The sequence below is a fragment of the Chelmon rostratus genome, chromosome 8, assembly GCF_017976325.1.
Source record: "Chelmon rostratus isolate fCheRos1 chromosome 8, fCheRos1.pri, whole genome shotgun sequence".
In the NCBI taxonomy this organism is placed as follows: Eukaryota; Metazoa; Chordata; class Actinopteri; order Chaetodontiformes; family Chaetodontidae; genus Chelmon; species Chelmon rostratus.
The window spans coordinates 14,967,822-14,988,404 of record NC_055665.1 but is presented as its reverse complement, the minus strand read 5'-3'; the positions used below and the strand labels follow the sequence as shown (position 1 = coordinate 14,988,404).

The 20,583-nt window shown below is 43.9% G+C and overlaps 1 protein-coding gene across 4 annotated transcripts; it reads right to left on the bottom strand.

The window, feature by feature from the left end:
* Positions 1–2,654: 2,654 nt before the first annotated feature.
* On the bottom strand, positions 2,655–19,878 carry adar (adenosine deaminase RNA specific). 4 transcript variants are annotated; one of them, XM_041942669.1, is made up of 16 exons: positions 19,782–19,878; positions 14,756–16,520; positions 14,072–14,397; positions 13,079–13,274; positions 12,168–12,370; positions 11,603–11,738; positions 11,181–11,419; positions 9,149–9,305; positions 8,448–8,616; positions 8,151–8,244; positions 7,909–8,025; positions 7,582–7,709; positions 7,194–7,376; positions 6,916–7,028; positions 6,309–6,436; positions 2,655–5,566 (listed from the first exon to the last, which is right to left on the bottom strand). In XM_041942669.1, the coding sequence occupies exons 2-16, from the start codon at positions 16,388–16,390 to the stop codon at positions 5,254–5,256; spliced, it is 4,137 nt and encodes a 1,378-aa protein (XP_041798603.1). In that variant the 5' UTR covers positions 16,391–16,520; positions 19,782–19,878; the 3' UTR covers positions 2,655–5,253. The 4 variants fall into 4 exon arrangements, with proteins under 4 accessions (XP_041798603.1, XP_041798601.1, XP_041798602.1 ...); XM_041942667.1 differs by lacking the exon at positions 19,782–19,878 and adding an exon at positions 17,929–18,285; XM_041942668.1 differs by lacking the exon at positions 19,782–19,878 and adding an exon at positions 17,933–18,285.
* Between the last annotated feature and the right edge of the window lie 705 nt (positions 19,879–20,583).

Sequence of the window (20,583 nt, the reverse complement as noted above, 5' to 3'; positions counted from 1 at the left end):
CCATAAAGAAGCGCCGTTGTACAGTAAAGTCAATTTTTACCAGATCTAATCATGGTAGCAACCAAAATACAACGCTGTACATCTACTGTAGGTTCCAAATTTCTATGCCATGCATAGAATAACCTCCATTTCCTCAATGCAGTAAAAGTATAAAGTGCAAACAAACTTACAACAGCGCTGAAGTTTTTCCTCATTATCAAACATATCTCTCTGCCTTTCTGAATTCAACCTCCACATAAGCCACTTTTCTTGTGGCTGTGTAACCTGGTAAGGGGATGTACATGAAGGATATTAATTGGCAATATACTCTAGTCGTCACACATGAACTGCTGGCATGGTTCTCGTTTCGCCCACTTGCTATTATACTCCTTGCATCATACCGTTACGGCCAAACTTCAAGCAAAATTGAGCTTTTCAGTTCATTCTTTAATCTCGGAAACTGTCAAAACACTTCCGACCCAAGGCCCAGATGTTCAATCTTTCCATAATTCTGAGCACCTCTAGGACTTCCCATCCGAGCTGATTTAAGCATTGAGATTGTTTTGTTAGTTTCAAGTCTGATTCATCCTCTCAGGATCATGAACACCTGTACAAAATTTAATGGCAATTCATCAAATAGTTATTTGGACACATGCTCCGACAGTGACTGCACCATGGCGTATGATTTTGTACCACTGTAGCAACAATGTCAGTTTTAGTGGCACATTGTTTGTGCCATTACCTCATTATAGTGTTTCATAGCGAGCTCAGTAAAATGGCAGTACAGCTGTGTCATTGTTATACTGTGGCCTTTTATTTGTACCTAACTCAAAATACCATCCATCACCCTCACAGTACCAAAGCACTTCTCCGGGGTCTCTCTTTTCCTTTCGATGCTTCCAGGACTCCAGGGCTCGGTCCCTCCTGTCACACCTTTGATGACCATTTTAAATTTGGGTTCTCATGATATTGTGTTTTTTTTAGCTCAGCCGCTAAGCCATTTCTCCCCGCACACAGCCTTCATGTATATTCCCTCTTTCCCCTCTCTCATTTATTTTCATTGGAGAGCATCGATTGGCTTGTTTAAGCCCTTCGGTCCGGACTAATATTTCACTCCATGTGGCCCTGTTCCACTCGTCCATCCTTCCCTCCGTCGTGCTTTACTCCTCTCCCTCTCACATTAGTCCTGCCCTCCCACCATCCAAATACTTGACAGGAGAGACAATATGAATCCAACTTGATGGGAGGAGATCCTGATGAAAACAAGCCCTCGCTATTGCACACAGGCCATTTCGAAAGCACAAACACACACATCTATGTGTACATATCACTTGAAGGGAACCTCATTGATTGATTTCTTAGCTCCAACTGTAAGTGTATGGCCATTATCATACTAACTGGTAGATGCATTTTATGCCTTTATCATGCGTCTGTGATTTTTTCCAGAAGTTGTTGGGATTCCACTGCTACACATCCTCCTCTAATGAAACGGGCAGTTTGGGGGGCATTACCAGTAAAATTATTTATGAGGCACTACACTGATTGGCTGGCAATACTGCTGCCATCGTCCTGTCTCTTGAGAGAAACAATTGCTGCTGAACTGCAGACTGGATCTAATGCAACGCAGAACTGATTCAGAACGAGGCACTGGATATCAGTGTTTGTTCCCAGTGATGCATTACGCCATGCAACAGCTCTAAATGGCTTGTTCAAATCTTCAAAGTGTTATTGCATCGCATTAAGACATCTCTGAAACAGCGTGAAGTATCAGTATTATCCAGTATCGTGGTTTTTCAGCACCTAACATCTCTGAAAGAATACACAAACAACTGGCATATTTTGACTTCCTTAATCTCCTTTTTTTATTTTGAGCCTCATCTTTACTATCATTACTGCTTTACATTTTGTATATTCTTTTGTTTAATTTGTGTATATCACATTCTTTCTATCACTACCCCATTGTTCTATTCGTTATTTATCTTTCTATATCTCTATATACACTTTTGATGCTGTTTGCACCTAGATAGATGCTACTTGGTTGCCCTGCTTCTTACTGTATGCATGACAATAAAGTTCAATCGAATGCACATTCTACTATTCAATACTAGTCTACTAAAGTAATTCTGATCCAAAGCAGAGACACATAAACATACTGAGACTTACACAGCCTGAAAATAAAAGCATAAGGAAGAAAATATCTTGCAGAATCATGGATTTAGCATAATGAGCCCACATGTAATGTGCTGGTCTATAGATAAAATAAATGTTAGGACTTGCACAGATCTTGGTAAGAAATCTAGCAGATTTGGTTAAGCATCCACTTTGAATATCAGGTCACTCAGGGCAGATGGCACATGGACGCAGGCACACAGCCTCCGGCCCAAAGGTGAGGACATGTTTCCATCTGCTGAGCCTTCGGAGCATTGCAACAGGCTCTGCAGCTATTTGGAGGCAGCCTGGATCTGGATGCCAGCATGAGGAAAGGAGCCCCTGCTGTAAAAATGACCATTCTCTGACCACACTCAAACTTTCAACTTTAAAAAAAGTCTCTTTCCAGTCATATCATCAGACAAGTCAGCCCCCTGGTCAAGGAAGTACTACTCTGGAGGACGTGCAAAATAAATAAGTCAGTATAGCAGACTCTGATATGAAGAAAAAAAACAGAGACACATCACTCCACTGAAACAATGCTACTTATTTTATTTTTCTTACTTTCCAAACTTTATTGGTAAAAAACAGCATATTCCATTGCAGTTTAATTAAAACATCAGGAAAAAAAAGATAGAAAAGCAATTGTAGATGATTTACAAAATATACACATTAAACCTATACATATGCATACACACACAGACATACTGTATATACAGCTATATACTCAAACATACATTTTTGCAAACAGGGAGGTCCAAAAGTCTGAGTCCACTACCAACAACTGTATGTTTTAATGATAAAGATTACAAAATGAATACAAATATTTGTCTTTTAAAGCTCCTTATTCACACATATTTAGAGCAGACATTAATCAAAATGTCTTATTAGTCTCTAATCTTTAAAGAAAACAACAACTGATCTACACACATTGACCAGAGAGAGGTGCCCCTCGGCTCTACAGAGGCATATCACCACTTCAAGCATAAAACAGTTTGAAAGAAGATTCATTTTCCAGCAAAACAATGACTCTGTGCACGAACCAGAGTGCTAACTTTGACATGACAGACCTCAAACACAATAAACATCAGAGAGGCAAGCGAACGTATGACAGCACGTCTCTGACATCCTCTGAAGGACTGCTCGGATAATGTGGATTCTCCTGTTCTTAAAAAGCAAAAAACAAAACAAACCTGTTGCTTTTGTGCACAACATTGTCCTGAGAACAAATGCTGAAAAATCTCAACACACAACTTACAAGTTTACTAAATAAATGAGTTTCTGGATCTGGACTCAGGCTTTTGGACCCCACTGTACATCTGTGTGTTCATGTATCTGTATATACCTGATGTATATATTGCACCATCCATCTACATTTAACCAAGTCGAGAACAGACTAGACGCTCTCCACAGACAACAGAACTGTCCTCACTTAGCAGTCATCAAGAAATGGCCATGCAAAACAACCGAAAAGCTGTTTTGTATCGGGATGTACAAAACAATATGCAGGCAGGACAGTTGAGACTTTCCAGGACTTGCTAGCATGGCCAGCTACTGATGAACTTGTTGACAGGAGTAAAGACAAAAAGGAGAAATACTCAAAAACACACAACAACTGTACTGCTCGGAGATCATGACATCAGTATTTTCTATATAAAAGCATAAAAGCACAGAGAAATGATTGGACTGATCAAAGGGGCGCACTGACCAATGCGATGCTAAAGGGAACCATAGCAACAACATGTGGATGCACGAACAGCTGAGGATGTACCGTAACTTAAAATTTTACTTAGAGACAGGGCCTGATCAATGGCTTTGGAGTATGAACACAAGCTAAAGCCTCAAAAGTTGGCCAATGAATGTTTGGTGAGTCGCTGATCAGACTCAAAGTTGGCATTGACATTCTTATGTACAGTGAAAGCCTCTTACAATGTAAGCTGGGACTGCGCTGAGCAAGGACTAATCTCCAAGTTTACTCATGACATCTACCTAGGCTGAGTGCAATTGTCAAAAATCAAGATTCCTGCTGAGAGCGTCACATTTTTCCAAAAATAAGAAGCACTGCATGACAGAGGACCTAGAGGCAGAATGAGTCGGATATGTGGGTTTGTAAACGCAACATTCAAAGATGGCCCCTCGTCCCCAGCTGGTGACTTTCTCTCGGATGCGTGTTTATGATCTGGCACCTGCTATGTTTGTATAAAGTCCCGCCCTCACACTGTTATCGGCTGGGGGCTACACACCCAGTGCCCAAAGGTTGATGCCCAGAAAGGTCCCGAACACAGCAAACTAAGAGAATACAGGCAGAGGGCAGAGCCTCTGCAGGTACAGACACACTTCTCGTGGGTCCTAAGTGATGACTGAGAGGGTTAAAAAAAATTTTTTGATAATCCTACTCATTCTGCCTTTAAACTGTAAATGAATGTAATCACAATTACAAGCACTGTTACATGGCGGGTCATATTGGGTTGAATGCCAATTAGCAGCACTCGTCAGCTACTTGCACTCTCGTGGCAAAAATGAAACAACAAACAGTGGTCTGAAGAGGCCAAATCAACTGGGTCCAAACTGCAATGGTCAAAGAACCAAATGAGTCCACGTAAAAACAGACCAGTGGAAAAACAACAGCAGCATACGCCAAACAAAAACGCCATAATGACAAAGGAAAAAACTGAAATTACAATTTGAAACAAAACCATAGCTATAAACAGTGAAGAGGAAGCTGACAAACACAGGAATTCTTTTGCAAACTAATACAACCCATATTAGTAGCAGTGTTTACTATGGTGACTTCAAACCAGTTCCTTTTTCATGTAGTGTTTACAATATTCTGTACATGCCGTGGATCTCTCCGTAACTCTCTGTGACCCCACTCATCCTTCAGGCTTTGCCTTTGCCGACGTCCCCTCATTTACTCTGTCCTTTTCCATCGCTCTTCTTCTGCAGCCTTTAACCATGTTCCACCACAAGATACAGTTCTGGCCGCTGGCTACACTTTGTTTGATTGTCCTTTTTTTTCATCTTCACACCCACTCCTTTAATCTGCCCCTGCCTTGTGCTTTTCTCCTCCCAAAATATTTATATAACCCACTTAATAATACACCCTGCACCGCCCTACACCTCCTCTTACTTATAGTCCATTGCCCCTCCGTTTCTACTACTGCCGTATCCCACAGGGACACTTGCTCCATTGTTGCCGGTACCCTCCCCCGCCTCAAAACTCTTCTCTTCCAGCGGCTTTCCGATCCAGGCGCCGTAACCGTGGACGCTGAGGGCTTGGAAGAACTGCTGCTTGGCTCGCTGGAAAGAAACGGCTGACATCTTGGCCTGGGAGTAGGAGGGCAGGGAGAGGAGGTCAGCGCGGCTGCACCGCTGGCACAGAGAGCGGAACAGACCAAACAGGTTGGACTTGGACACTCTGGATACGCCCAGTTTGTTCCTAGAGGGAAGACATTAGAGAGCCCTTCAGCCGAGTGTTCATTAAGAACAGTGTGACGGTCACAGGAAGCATAAATTGTCTGGCAAGCTGGCGTGACACATTTTTTCCTCTGATCATGTAGAGTTTCCTCTTTAGCTTACTTTACTGCCTGCTACTCACTGGTTTGGGAGATTTAATTAAAATTTTATTAAATACAACAGATCCCTTGAGATGATCTAAAACTTAAGAAATGCTGCCTTGGATTATTTTCAGTATGTCTATGTTTGTATCTGTGTGTGTTGTTAATTCATAGTTAGCCACAGCTCGTATCATATCACAGGATGTGCTGTTAGCAGCAGTTAAGGATCATTTGGGACACACAGTACAAACTCAAATTGAATTATAACAACGGATTGCGATATCTTCAGATAATGTTTCTGGCAACAAATTCCAGGGATGTGTCTTCACAATGATATGGTGTCACAATGACCAATAAGTCATATAGATAAAAAAAACCCACACACATCACATTTCTGAGAAGCGTTTCAGAGGCACACTGAGCTACTGGGTACATTTATTTAAATTCAAACTCCCAAGTAATTGTTAGCCTCTAGAGAAAGACCAAAACACTCAACAGCAGCAATACACTCCTTAAATAATAAGCAGCTGAGTCGACAACAACAGACTGTACAGCCAATTCAAAGCTATTACTAGACAATGTGTGTTGCTATCAGGAGCGACAGGATTTTGTTTAGTTACACACCCGTCCAGTTTGCCTGTGGTCCCGTCCAGCACCTCTACACTGTGCTGGTCCGGAAAGCTCCAGTTCACACTGGACTCCTTGGTCTTGCCCGTGTGACGCGTTGAGTCGTAGACACTCACCCGGCCCACCTACAGTCCAACCAGGTGGTGTGGGAGAGGGGACGGGGGAGGGATGGAGGGAGGGAGAGGGAGAGAAAGAGAGGGTGTTCAATTGAGCTAATTTAGCCTTTCAATGTGAGTCAGCAATTCCAAACAGAGCGTGTCACATGAGTTGTGTTGTGTAATGCGTGTGTCAGTGTCACGGCTGCGTCATGCTGTGTGTTTTCGATTAGGTACGCTAGATTCAACCAGCGTCACTGATGTGTGAATGAAAGCCAAGAAAGTGTTCAAAACACTAAAACAAGGACCAAGCCAAATTGGCATTTCGCCCGGCGCTCGGATAGTGACCTACCCTACCTGCGTTCTGCTAATTGATGGATGAGCCAAATAAAGAAGGTAAGCAATGAAGAAACAGTTGTGCAGGCACAAACGGGAGTGTTGTCAGCTTAATTGATTTATTTAGTGAGAATGACCGCAATACTCCACGTGAAGCACTGCCAAAAACTTACCTCTGGGTGGTTTAGCATGAAAGGATTAGGGAGACTTTGTGTGAACGCTTCACCGTCTCTGGCCAGCCGACAGCAAACAGCACGCGTCAGGTGCCCGTGGCTGTACAGATAGCCTGACAGATCAGAACAGCAAAGACACGTTTTAGAACAGACATTTGAGACAAGAAGTGACGTAACAGAGGGAATTTATCCAGTTTAACTGCTGGGAGCACTCGTGAATATTTGTCACATTATCTGTTCTTCGTTCCAGCAAAAAACGCCGTAACAGTATGTTTTACCAAGCGTGATGGACTTCAGGTAGATTGGATGCAGGAAGTGGGTGAGCAGCGCCCCCTGCAGACCCAACACGTTCCAGCGCAGGATCTTATCACTGCAGCTCATGGTTCGCAGCCTCTCACCGTGCTGGATGCCGTCCCATGTGGGCACAATGGCACTTGACTCCACTGGGATGGTGCCCTCGCCTGGCAAAAGCAACAACAAACACACACACACACACACACACACACACACACACACACACACACACACACACACACACACACACACACACACACACACACAGACACACAGACACACAGAAGGTTACAGGGAGTGGAATCATTTGCTTCCATGCACTGCACTGATATATATTTGTGAAGTCGGTAGAGTGTCAGTCTCATCTCTCACCGTTCTCCACTTTGGTGCGGAGCTTGCCCTGCTTAGCATTCTCAAACAGAGGCTGATGGCCCTCGACTTCATCCCCCGCCTCGCTGCAAGACTTGTCAAACAGAGCGCCGTCCCCACAAGGTGCCGTGCTATGGATAAGAGAGAAAGACGAGGCATAACGTATTGATGTGACACACACACCGTAATGGCATGCAGTTGAAAACAGGAGGCTCCACATTGATCCAAACATGAAACATTGATGTATCTGTGTGATGGACAGGACAGGATTGAAAGAGGAGAGCGTGGGTGGAGGTGAACGAGGAGAAAGAAAACATCTGATATGCCCACCTGATGTAGAGGTGAAAGGTGATGTCAGGTTTGATTTGCAGTTTGTTGTTCTCTGCTGGCTCAAATATACTGTCCTCTGTGCTGTCATAGTACTTGAGCAGCTCGCTGTACAGAAACCTGAGGGAAAGGAGATGGTGAGTTAGACTTATAAATAATGTCCTACCGACATGGGTCTGGGAGAAGAGCAGGGTATTTTCAGAACTGGGAGAGGAACATTGACAAAGAACAAGATCTATTTCTACCGAACAAATCCCCTTCTGGAGATGATTTCAGCGTGGCAATCATTAACAGTGTCCCCTTTAAGGCTCAGCTCCTCCCCTTTAACACAGCGATTTCCTGACAGAAAAGAAAGGAGAAACGCGTTCAATGTCAAACAACACAACAGTGCAACGCCTCTCGGTTCTGCAGTGACCTAGTTCTGTTTTAACTATCTGACAGTACATGCCTCTAAGCACACAAATCCATAAAACCTCCTCATATCATGAAAAAGTGCAGTGACAACATCATTTTTTATGCTGCAACACAAGTGATGGATATACCAGTTCCCAGGCTGACAACAGTCCCCAGGCCCTCCCCCCTCCTCATGACGATGGTGGCCAGAATCTTGCGTCCCAGAAGGCTGTGCTGGATACGTGTGGTCAGGGCGTTGAAACGCTGGTGACTCAACATTGCTATCTGGTCATGCAAAGTGCTGCCACTCACTGGAAGCTAGAGAGGGATGTATACAAGACAGGACAGGCAAAACAGAAAGAAAATAATTTAATATTTGGTGATATCCAAAATGTATTTGACTGTGCAATCCAATGGTGATTCTCAGAAAAGTAACATAGCAAATTATTATGAGTGCACGGCAAACAATCAAAAGCACACTTCCTATAGTTGTTACAATATAGTTGCACCTTCCAGTGAGCAGAACTGATGCATTTACTGTGAAGCAGCAAATGAGTTGAATTACTGGCTCTGGGTGTAGTCTACTTCAGAAGGGTTCTGTTTTAGCTGAGGTTACAGGTTATTCATGTGGACATTTATGCTGTTGTTCTGTCAGTGAATCAGTTTCAAGTGAGGTGGTTGGTCAACTGCTGTAATCAAATTGAAACTCAAGCTTTCAGGACAGGTAAAGGGGTAAAAAAAAAAAACCTTGACATGCTGTTACGTACTGCCTTATCCCCATGTTGAGGCAGAGAGGGCTCTTTAGATGTTGCCACATGCAGAAAATGTGAAAGCATTGAAAAGTCAGTACCTCGGCTGGGATAAGCTCCCCTGTGCGGGCTGCCCTCTCAGCTTCTCCAATCAGAACCCGTAGAGCAGCATCTGCTGCTTCCTGTTTTCCCTGCTTCTTGTTGGAAGCACACACTGGAGGGAACCAGCGTCCGCCCAGCTTGGCCTGGTAGGTGAACCTGAGCAGGTGGAGCAAAGAGAAAGGCAATCAGATGAGGACATGACCCAAAGATCCCACAGAAAGTACGGTTGTTTTAAAGCCACTGGGAGATAAAACACACATAAATTGTAGCATTATCCATAGCATGTCAAGTGTGAGAAATTACAATCATATTTTTTTTTCAAACATTATCATATTTCTGTGATAACTAAAGTTAGCTAAAAGTTGGGGCACTATGTAAACCATAACTAAAAACAGAATGCAATAATTTGCAACTCCTTTTGACCTACATTCAACTGAACACAAATCAAATATATTTCATGTTCAAACTCATAAAGTTTGTTTTTTGCACTAAACTCTAATTGTGAATTTGATGATTGCTTACACTTGTGACAGGAGCATGTTCACCACTGAGTCACCTTTTCTTTTAACAACACTCAAAAACACGGAACTCAGGACCCTAATTGTTGAAGTTTTGGAAGTGAAATTCTTTCCCATTCTTCTCCACTGTCCCGTCTTGTGCTTCATAATATACAACACATTCTCAAGGGGGACAGGTCTGGACTGCAGGCAGCTGGTCTAGCATCCACACTCTTTTGCCAAGAAGCCACGCTGTAACACACGTGTCATGCACATGACACATGCAGTCTGGCATTATCTTGCTGAAATTAGCAGGGACGTCCCTGAACACTGTATCTGAATGGCAGCATATGTTGCCTTTTAAACCTGTCTGTACCTTTCAGCACTGATGGTACCTTCACAGATGTGCAAGTTATCCATGCCATGGACACCAAGACACCCCAATACCGTCACAGGGGCTGGCTTTTGACCTCTTTAGCTCAGAGGACACAACAGCCATGATACCAAAAACAATCTGAATGTGGACTCGTCAGACCAAACCACTCTGCCACTGGATATCGTTGATATAAGGTTTTCCCTTTTCTTGACAGAGTGCTAAGGTGCATTTGTAGATGCATTTGTAGATGCATTTGTAGATGCATTTGTAGATGCATTTGTAGATGCAGTGTCAAACTGTGTTTACAGACAATGGCTTTCTGAAATGTTCCAGAGCGATGACATAATATCCTTTATACAACCACATAAGTTCTTTGTGCAGATCCACCTGAGGAAGTTCAGGAGCATTCAGTGTCTGTTTTCCCCCTTTGCCTGATTCATGCAGAGAGAGGTTCTCCTGAATTCTCTGTATATTTGTATATTATGGATTATGGATATTATGGATAGTGATTTGTGAATCTCAAAAATTCAAAAAACATTGAGAAACGTTCTTAAACTGTTGGATAACTTCTTACACAAGCTTGTGCAGTTTTTCACAAGGTGGCGAACCTCGCTCCATCCTCGCTTGTGAATGACTGAGCCTTTCCAGGATGCCCCTTTCATACCCAATCATGATACTATCACCTGTTACCACTGAACCTGTTTACCTGTGGAACGATCCAAACAGGTGTTTTTGGAGCGTTCCACAACTTTCCCAGTCTTTGGTTGCTTCTGTCCCAAATTGGTAGAAAAGTGTTGCTGGCGTCAAATTCAAAATTAGTGTATAGTAACAAAAAACAATAACATTCATCAGTTTGAACATTAAATATTTGTCTTTGTACGGTTTTCAATTCAATATGGGTCGAAAGGGATTTGCAAATGGTTGCATTCTGTTTAATTATGTTTTCCGCAGCATCTCAATGTTTTTGGAATCAGGGATGTAGTATGAGTGTTGCTAGAAAAACAGAGATCCAGAGAAATAAGGCAAAGCTTTAAATTATCAGAGAAGTTTTTCTTAGGTACACAAAGAATGTTTTTCCAAGCACACCAGGACAGTAGGAGGGTTTTTCCATGCGGTGAGTACATGTTAATTGTGTTTTTTTGTGCAGTTCACACCTACTTAGGCTCATGCGGGGGCCCAGACTGGCCCACCAGCCGGATCTCCGCAGCAAAGCCCCGGGCTCTCGCGTACTCCAGAAGGCCGGACACTGCATTATTGTTTAGGTGGTTGATGAGGTCCCCTACCCCTGCCTCGTGTGCTGCTCGCAACTCATCTGCAGTCAGGGGGGGCAAAGAGGGACATGTGGTCCCAGAACCACTGCCATCGCTATCACTGGAAGAACCAAGGGGCAACTGGGGCTGGAATGGGAGAAAGGAGTCAGAGCAAAGAAAGAGTGGGATGGGAAATGTATTGAGTGAGTGGAACATGACAGAGGCGACAAAATAATTTGTCTCAGCCTGGGTCATCTGTTGTATTTCTGAAGTCATTCCACTAATTCCCAAATGAACAACTTGAGTTATTCTCTGCTTCTCACTCCTCACCTTGTTGAGCTGCAGTCTCCCGTCAGCCATTAATTCTTTGACAGCCTCTTCTGCTGCCAGCTGGCGGGCTGCCTTCTTGCTTGGAGCCGAGGCCTCTGAAAACAAGCTCTCTCCGACCTTCACCTTGTACATGAACCTGAACACAGCACAGAGAAGGGTTTGGTTTGGTTTTGTAATTGAGATTATAGGTGATATCACACTTCATTGAGTTCCAGAATCCTGACTTAGGACATTTAGATAAATGAGAGGGTCTCTGTACAAGTGGAGCCTATGGGGTGTTAGTGATCAAGACAAATGCATGCACGTTCCTGAAAAGAGATTGAAGGAAAACACAAGTTTATATTGTGTCTCCCAATCGGCTGCCGAAAGGGGTGGAATATGAATGAAAGAGTGGTAAAGAGTGAATGGACAGAGACGGTATTGTGTATTTGTCAGCTGATTAAAGTACTGGGGATGGAATGAACACAAATAACTCATCAACTGATTCCCCGAGGAGGAAATATAAGACTACAAAGGGACTTGCAGTGTGGGGGACAGTATCAGATGTAACTGAAGGAGCCAGTACCTTGGGTCATGTGGTGGACCTGCCTGCCCAGTGATGATGAATTCGATGGGGTTCCCGCTGCGCTGGCTGTACTCCATCAGGACAGACACTGGATTCTTCCCACCAGGCAGAGAGCGGGACAGTGGCTGCCGAGGTCCTTCCGTAATCCCCATCCCTTCCACACTACCAGTCCCACAAATTCCCCCAATGCCTTCAGTTGGCCCCTGGTAGACAGTGGAGGACACAAATTTCAATTAATGCTGTTTGTATTCTTTTGGTGACTGCATTTTTGAATATATTACAATATTAAATGTAGTGCCTGACCAATCTCAAGTGCTGAAAACAAGATTTGACAGACTTTAGATAGCTGACGGGGGCTTATGCTGCAGCCACAATGTAAGAAGGAACACTACTACAGGTCCTTCATAAAAACAGCTGTCAGAGTGTTCAGCTCCAGCATTGCTTAATGTAGCACTGGATCCATATTCAGACTGTTTTTGCACTAATGTGGGATGTATGTTTACTTTGTTTACTTCATCCTGCTATCACATACACGCAATACCTTGTGCAATATTGCATTTCTATTTTCTTTAAGTACTCAACCTATGCATATATTTTTTTTTCTACTGTGATACACATATTTATTACTGTGCAACAGAGCAAACATTGTGCTTAATTTATCCATACTTACTCTCCGTGTGCAATTTTCTCAAAACCTTCGCAATTCTCTTCAAATATTTTCCAATGACATTCCATTTCCATTGGTATAAAATGTAAATATATATAGTCAACTTTTATTTTGTATTTTTCTTATTCTCTTATTATTCCTGCTACTATTGACTCCTGCATGTAACACCTGACTTTCCCCAGCAAGGAGTTAATAAAGTTTATCTTATCTTCTCTTATTTCCACACATTCAAACACAATCTTACACTGGTGTCTGGGAGTAGATCCATCACTTGGTCCAAGCTGGTCGTATTTCCCTCGTCCCCCACGCTCGCTCCTCCCTGCATTTCTCCCATGAGGATGCGCAGGGTGGCTGCAGCAGCGTCCTTTTTTGCAACCTTCTTGCTGGAAGCTTCTGCGACAGGAAAGAGCCTCCCGTTGAGCATCACCTGCATACGGAATCTGACAAGAGGGAGAAAAAAATACACAGACGAGACACAGTGAGCCGTCAATACATGGTTAGTAGAGCAGCAACAATTTTCTGCGTCTATCGTGTTGCATGAAAAGCAAAGAAATTTTCATTCTTAAACTGGCAGCATCTTACTTTGTCTTCATTAAGCCAGATTTATTTCTCACAGACTTTAAATCGACACATTTGTCACCAGTTGCTTTACAGAAGGTAACAAACATGTGGGTGGAAAAACAAAAAATGATGCATTTCACATTATGAAACAACAGATGGCACTTGAACACCCTAAGTAAGTCTGTAAGTCTATAAAAAATGAGTTTTTGGACAACTCCTTCCAGGGATATTCAGAAACTCTGCTTGCAGTGTTGACATGTACACAGGGATAACACAGATAACACAGGGGTCAAAAGTGTACTACGGAGGTCACTGGCACATAATCCAACACTCTGACACCACAGACCCTGCCGACAACGTTGCCAGTTTCGGAGGAGACGTGGCTGGACCTCTAGCTGCAGGTAGCCTACCAGTAATAACTGTTTGTTTGGCCAACATGGGTTTAGGGTTAGGGTTATATTGCTGACTGTTTGGCATGCTCTTGACAACACTTCAAATGGAAACACCCCATTAAAAAAAAAAAAAAGAAAAAACATGTAAACGTGGATTAGGACTTTGTGAAGTCAGCATTGGCTCTGTTGCATTAGTGGTTAAATTTCAATGATCACAGATTAATTTACTTTACCTCCTCAGTTAAAACTTTGCACTAGCAAACAGAGTAGATTATGTGACTAACCTTGGGTCATGAGAGGGTCCTGACTGGTCGAGAAGCAGGAACTCACAGTTCTGGCCCAGATACTGGGCATACTCCATAAGTCCGCTGACGGGGTTCTTCAATCTCACCTCCTGTAATTTGGCCCACAGGTTCTGGGGAGGTGGAGCGGCCAGCGACACAGCTACAGTTCCCACATTGTTGCCCCTCTCTGCTGCCAATTTCCCGGCGTCTGTCTCTCTGCGAATGGCGTTGAGAAATTCTGGGATTTCATCAGTGGCCCACTGTCCTTCATTGGGCTCTTCGTCTTTACATGAGGTAGAGGAGGGGGGCTGAATTGAGGATTGTGACTGAAAGCGGAAAAGCAGAGGTAAAAAGGTTAATAAAATCAGTGTAGAACTCCAAGGCCGGTAGCTGAATACATCTAGTAAAAAGATGTGTGAGAGGAATTGTAGATTTCACACAATACTACAAGAAGTTTTTGTCTCGATTCTCTATGTCAGAGTAAATTCCATTTTGTTATTTCTAACACTTGTGAATTGTGTGCAATATACATGTAATTCACTCATATTATCATTTGTATGAGTAACCTCATTTTAATGTATCTTTGCTCCTATAGCATTTAACAGGCATGTCATGTTCATAAGAATTGCATTTACCTTAACACCACTAAATAAGTACAAAAATACAAAGCAAACTGGTACCTACCGCTTCACCAGGACTTTGCTCTAGAATCCAACCCTCTGGAAGTGGAAGTGACTTGAGGCTTGGTGTTGGTGGTAGTGGTGGTGACGGCAGAAAGACAGACCCTCCTCCCCTCTCATCTCTACTAGCTTCTACCTCCATCTGACCCCCCTCAGCTGGGGTGCTCTGTGCGGCTTTAATGCTCCTCTTCATTCTCTCTCTGCGACGGGTGGAGAGCTCCCAGGTGGGAGGGTTGACTTCTCCGTTCTTAATGACTTCACCTTGCTTCTCCAGGGCGTAGAGGGTGGGATTGACCTGCTTGGCAGTCCTAAAACCCAGATTTTTGGCTATGGCGAGAGCAGTCGCCTCCTGTGAATGCAGGAGATACTGGAGAACGAGCTCCTTCTGGTCTGCCATTGTGGGAAGATTAAGTTCCGGATCAGGGGAGGTGGTAGGGCCGAGATGTTGTTTCTCCTGGTGCTGGCCTTTTGCTGGTGACTGGGCTTCTTCAGAGTCAGATGACTCTAAAGAGGAGCAGTTGAAAGAACTAGATTCAGTGTCAGAGTCCTCGTCTTTGACTTGTCCCAAGTTTTCTTCTGTTTCTGCTTTTAGCTCAACCTTGGCTTGATGTGGGTCTTCTAAGCTAACACACTGATGGGAAGGTGGACTTTGTGCTTTAGAGTTTTGATCTTCCTCACCTCTGAGAGGTTCTCTGTAAAGAGTCCACTCGGGAGGGAGGAGCCCTTGCTTGGAGGCTTTTTGTGAGCGCTCCAAAGAGTACAGAGCCTTGTTGACTATCTTTTTGGGCAGACGCAGCTTTTTGGCTAACAACTTTGCAGAAACAGTCTCACTTGGCTTCAAAGCAGCCAAAGCCCTGTGAACCTGGTCCTGGACGTCAGGAGTCAAAGTGATGTTTACCCTAGCAAAGCTCGGATTCGGCAAGCTGCTAGGTGCAGAATGTCTCTGAAATCTTTCTCCTCCTCTGTTGGGCCTGTCTCGATGAAGGGACAAACTTTGAAAATTCTCACATAAAGAGTCTGTTTGGACACACCATTGTCTGTTGGAGTATTGGTTGTGGTTTTGACCTTGTAGCTGGTTGTGAGTCAGGTGTTGAGGGCCCAGGGTGCCTCGCAGGTCTCTGCCACCAGATGGGTATCCAAAGCTCTGGTCCTGACTATACCCCCCTCTACCTCTAGGACTGCTGTTGGGATTGGGATATCTACTATAACCTGTTTGGGGCTGGTATGAGGAACCAGGCGGCCTTCCAGGCACCACTCCCCCTCCCGCTCCACGTGGGCGAGCTCTGAACTGTGGCGCCTCAGAGCTCTGTCCACTAAGGAACTTTACCTGTTGGTAGTGAAAGGAAATGGGACTGTGATTTGGACTATCTGAGCTGTTATGGGACACTGGTTTAGGGGCTACTTTGTTGAGGTTTGGAAAAGGTGGAGCGGAGGGGATGAGAGAAGGAGCTGGGGGCTGTATGGGCCCTACGGGACGGGCGGGGCTGTGGTAGTAATTTGAATATGGGCTGTGCTGTGGGCCAGGTCTAGGGTAGGGTGAGGCTGGGCCAGGTCTATGGTAGTTCTCCTTGGCCTGGAGGTCCGGTGGTGGATGCCTGTGGTAGTGTTCTCTGGAAGGCCCTCCTCTACCTCTGCTCATAGCGCAGGGGTTGAGCGTGAAGGGGGCCGGTGCAGCTGGCTGTGCAGCTCCTGTGTGAGTGGACGTCCTCTAGCACAAACAGCAGACCCTGATGGAAAGTCAGGGCAGGCCAAATGCAGGCTGAGAGCACCTGCAATACGAGCAAAGGACACTGTCAGGGGCATATTAATAAATAGAAATAAATAACAGTAAGATAACTAAACAGTGGAACAACGAACAGCAGTCCGGAGGGCAAGTGAAACAGTTGTTGAAGCCAATAATACAAGTTCAGGCCTTGTTGGCATGCCTCCAACCTGCTCAAGTGTCCTTGGATAAGTCAGTGAATCTATACCACCTCCAAGGACATAAGTTTCTAACATGATCCTGAAAGTCAGTATAAAATATACAGTTGACAATGAAATATCTAAGTACTATGGAAAAAATAAAGATTATGTGCGGAGGATAGGCTTGAACATAGGCCAGCTGTATATATCTTCAGAACACAGCCTAGCAAGTTTACAAGGATACTGCAGGGTGACATATGGTTTCTCCCAGTCACACTGAAACTTAATCCCAGGGTAAAAGGATGGTGATTAATAATTCAGACCTTCTTGCGACTATTCTGTTTTATTTCTGGCCTTACAAATTATTGCTGGATCTGGATCCATAGCACAGAGGAAAAGTGAGACTCTGATGCAGACAAAAAGTTCCAAGGACACAAGAATGTACAGGGCTGCCTGTTAGTGAAAAGCTGTGGACAGAAAACCAGACAGTTGTTATACACAACCCTGACTATTATGATAAGGTTTTGCCGAGCTTGGTTTTATTTCTTCCTCGAAAAACAAAAACACATGAAAACCTTTAATGTGTTAAAATGCACGTCTTGAACTGCATAGTCCAGAATTCCAATATCCTCCTATGGTACAACAAACATTGATTCAGCCTCAAGTGTCATATCTGACAACACTCAATAATGTCTATATCAGTGAGACTGACAACAAGGGGACACCCAATACTGAGTCAGGTTTCACCCCCTCTGGCCCAGTCAGCATCGCGGGTCTGTCACATAGAGCTGAGCAGGCCTGAACGCCACCGCATTAATAGAGAACACCATAGTCCTGGTTCATTACAGTAATAGGGCCCGACAGGGTCGGCAGCCCTGGGCCCAAACAGGGCTGGAGCTGACTCATCTTGACCCTGATACAAGGCAACAGTTGACAGCTAAAATAACAACTCTGTGTTTTTCTGAACCCACTGTCGTTATGCTCTGTTTTGAGGCTGGGCAGAGGCATGGGCAAGACAACCCATATGACAACTGATGAATCAACTGTTTTGCACATTTCATGCTGTCATGTCAAGACATGTCTGAACACCACCACCAGTGCACAGTCTGAGGTCCAAAGTGAACCCTTCCTCCTTCACCGAGACCTCTGCCTCTATCGTGAACTTAGCAGCGCTGAAATGAAACCTGCTACATGCTCCTCATTCACTGCACATGTCACACCACATTAGCTGGTAGCACACAGGCCACTGTGCTCACACAATACTGTGGATCTCACCTACAGCAGCTGAAACGAAAGAGGCAGCGGTGAGAAGGGTGGAAGGATTTGACGCGGCTGCGCCTGCAGCTTCCTAATGATCAGTTGACTTAAACCGAGACTCACGTCACAAATCACAGACGAACCACGTTATGTAGGCGCCGGCTGCGGTTAAGAAAAGTGTTAAACTCCGCGATTGTTTAATTCGTGAAAGGCAAAAACTTTTCCCTGCGCGCAGTGTCTTCCGCCTTGGATGAGTGAGGTCCTTTCCGCAGCTTCTACAGTGGGAACACCCGTTATGTCGCTCGCCTGTACGCTCAGTGCTGTAAGACCGCGTCGCCTGACTGTTAGACCATTGAAGGAGAGGAAAATCCACAGAATGACTTAGAAAAGGGAACAGAGACAGGTTACGTTTCGATTTCGTTTCTCACAAAAAGTTAGGTTTCCATTGTCGGTCACGTGACCCACAGAGGCGCACCGAGGGCACGCAGACTGAGAAACAGACATACAGACGGCGAATAAAGCATCAAGAAGTAATACAATTATTGCTCTTCTGTGGCGGTACTTTTATGTCCATGCTTAAAGAGGTCGCTCTGCACTCCAGCTCAAACAATCAATGTGACGGTGTTACTGTGGTGCTACAAGGGCATCCTCTCCTAAACGCACGCTGCCCACAGCACACGGTGGCAGAGGAGACATCACATGCTCGGATCAGATTCTCACATTAAAAATAAAACGCAGGAGGGGGAATGATAGTAATGTAATACATTTTGGGAGATACAAATATCACAGCAAAACGCTGCGATCTTGTAACGGATTGTGGTAGGATGGAAAAGAATAACGCAAGAGTACTATAAGGTGAAGGTCACTATTAAACCCACGAGTAGCACAGACACATGTTGTGCCAAAAAGAATAATGTAACCTATTTTCATGGATCTAGCAACATTGCTGTATGCGCTCACTCAAATGTACATAGTTTAATTATGGAAAGCGGTACAGCACTCTCACACACACACCGATATGACCAAATCAGTTTGACTTAATCATGAATGAGTTGCTGTTGAATCACGATCTTTGCCAAATGCAAATATACCAGGCTGCTTTACAGAATACTGAATACACACAGCTAATACTGCAAAAGCTACCGAGCCATGTGCGTTGGGATGCACAAAAGTCTACACAGTTTACATTTAGGTATTATTGTTAGCTTGATCTGGACGACACGAGCTCATACTGTGCAAAAAGTTTGACATGATGTCTGAATTAACTTAGCATACAAAAATAAAAACGGAACGGAAAATTCCGAAAACACAAAACAACTTGTATACAGCCTGTTCAACACTTCAACTTCTCATTGAGGTTGAAGGGAGTCGAACAAAGATGGACACATCTCAGAGTGGCTAAGATTATTTCGGGAGGACTGGTCACTTCCAGGGCAACTGATGAAAACTTCTCGCTGTTATCCTTTGCTTTGGCTTGACGCAGAGTTTGAAGGAACACAACAAACCTGCGGTTATTCTTTGACGGAACATAAAGCTACAACAGCTACAGGTTAGGCGTGATGCTTAAATTTTGACTAAAACCACCGAGACACGTGCTCGTATTTTTAACTTCCTGAACGTGTTACGCTAAAGTCAAAATAAAGGACAAAGTGTGATGCTAGCAGCCAGCTGAACATCGTTCCTCCTCCAGCTAACGTTAGCTAGCCCGCTAGCTCATCACTGTCAACAGTACACCGCACTGGCACTGCACCATTTCCAACTGTCGCCTGCAGCACAGCCAATCTCTTGTCTGCTAACGCAAAACACAAAAACTACTCATCAGCCGAGCCATTAAAATGATTTAAAGAGCCCCAGTCGCTTGGACTGATTACCTTCACTCGCAGTGTTTTCGCCTCAGCGAGCTCGTGTTGATGTGCAACATTTTAATGCGGCGAAACAATCAAAGAACTGGTGCACGAAGAGTGACGCTCCTCATTTGCGACCGACAAAACAGCTACGCGTCGCATGCGGATGACGCAGCGTCAATGGCAAGGTTCGAATATGTTACAGAGTGTTCATTCGCTGTAGCATTGGATTGCATTGCTTGGATATCATATACTCATTTTTAATCTTTCATAGTGTTAGTGAAAAAATAGTCTGTATACTTACATTAAAATGGGCTTCATCGGCTTGACCATAGTAATTAAATGTTGCTAAAGCAGGTTGTAGGCAATCAGGCCATGCTCTATAGGCTATTTCTGCTTCCACAGTTACCCCCAAATGCAATATATTCTTATATATTGAAGTTGGTTGTAGTAATTTTTATTAATTAAAACAAACAAACAAACAAACAATAGTTTACAAAGCAAAAAAGTGCACAAGAAAAAGGTAATAAATGATCAAAATGACAAATTAAACAAAACACATTTGAAATGGATAAGTAAATAGGATAAATATAGGATAGGAGGGCAGAACAAAAATCATGACAAAAAGGCCAAAATCATGTTGACAAATTTGTCTTTAAACAAAATTCACAACGATTAACAGTTTGCAAACTCCCTGTCCTTGTTAGATCTGAGTTTATTTAGAGGGTTGTCTGTTTTCTCTGGGGTGCCAGGTTTGTCTGTACTGACAGGTCTGCAGTTACCACCTCTCAGTCTGCATTTAGTTCATTTCTTGTTCAGTTTTTAGTCT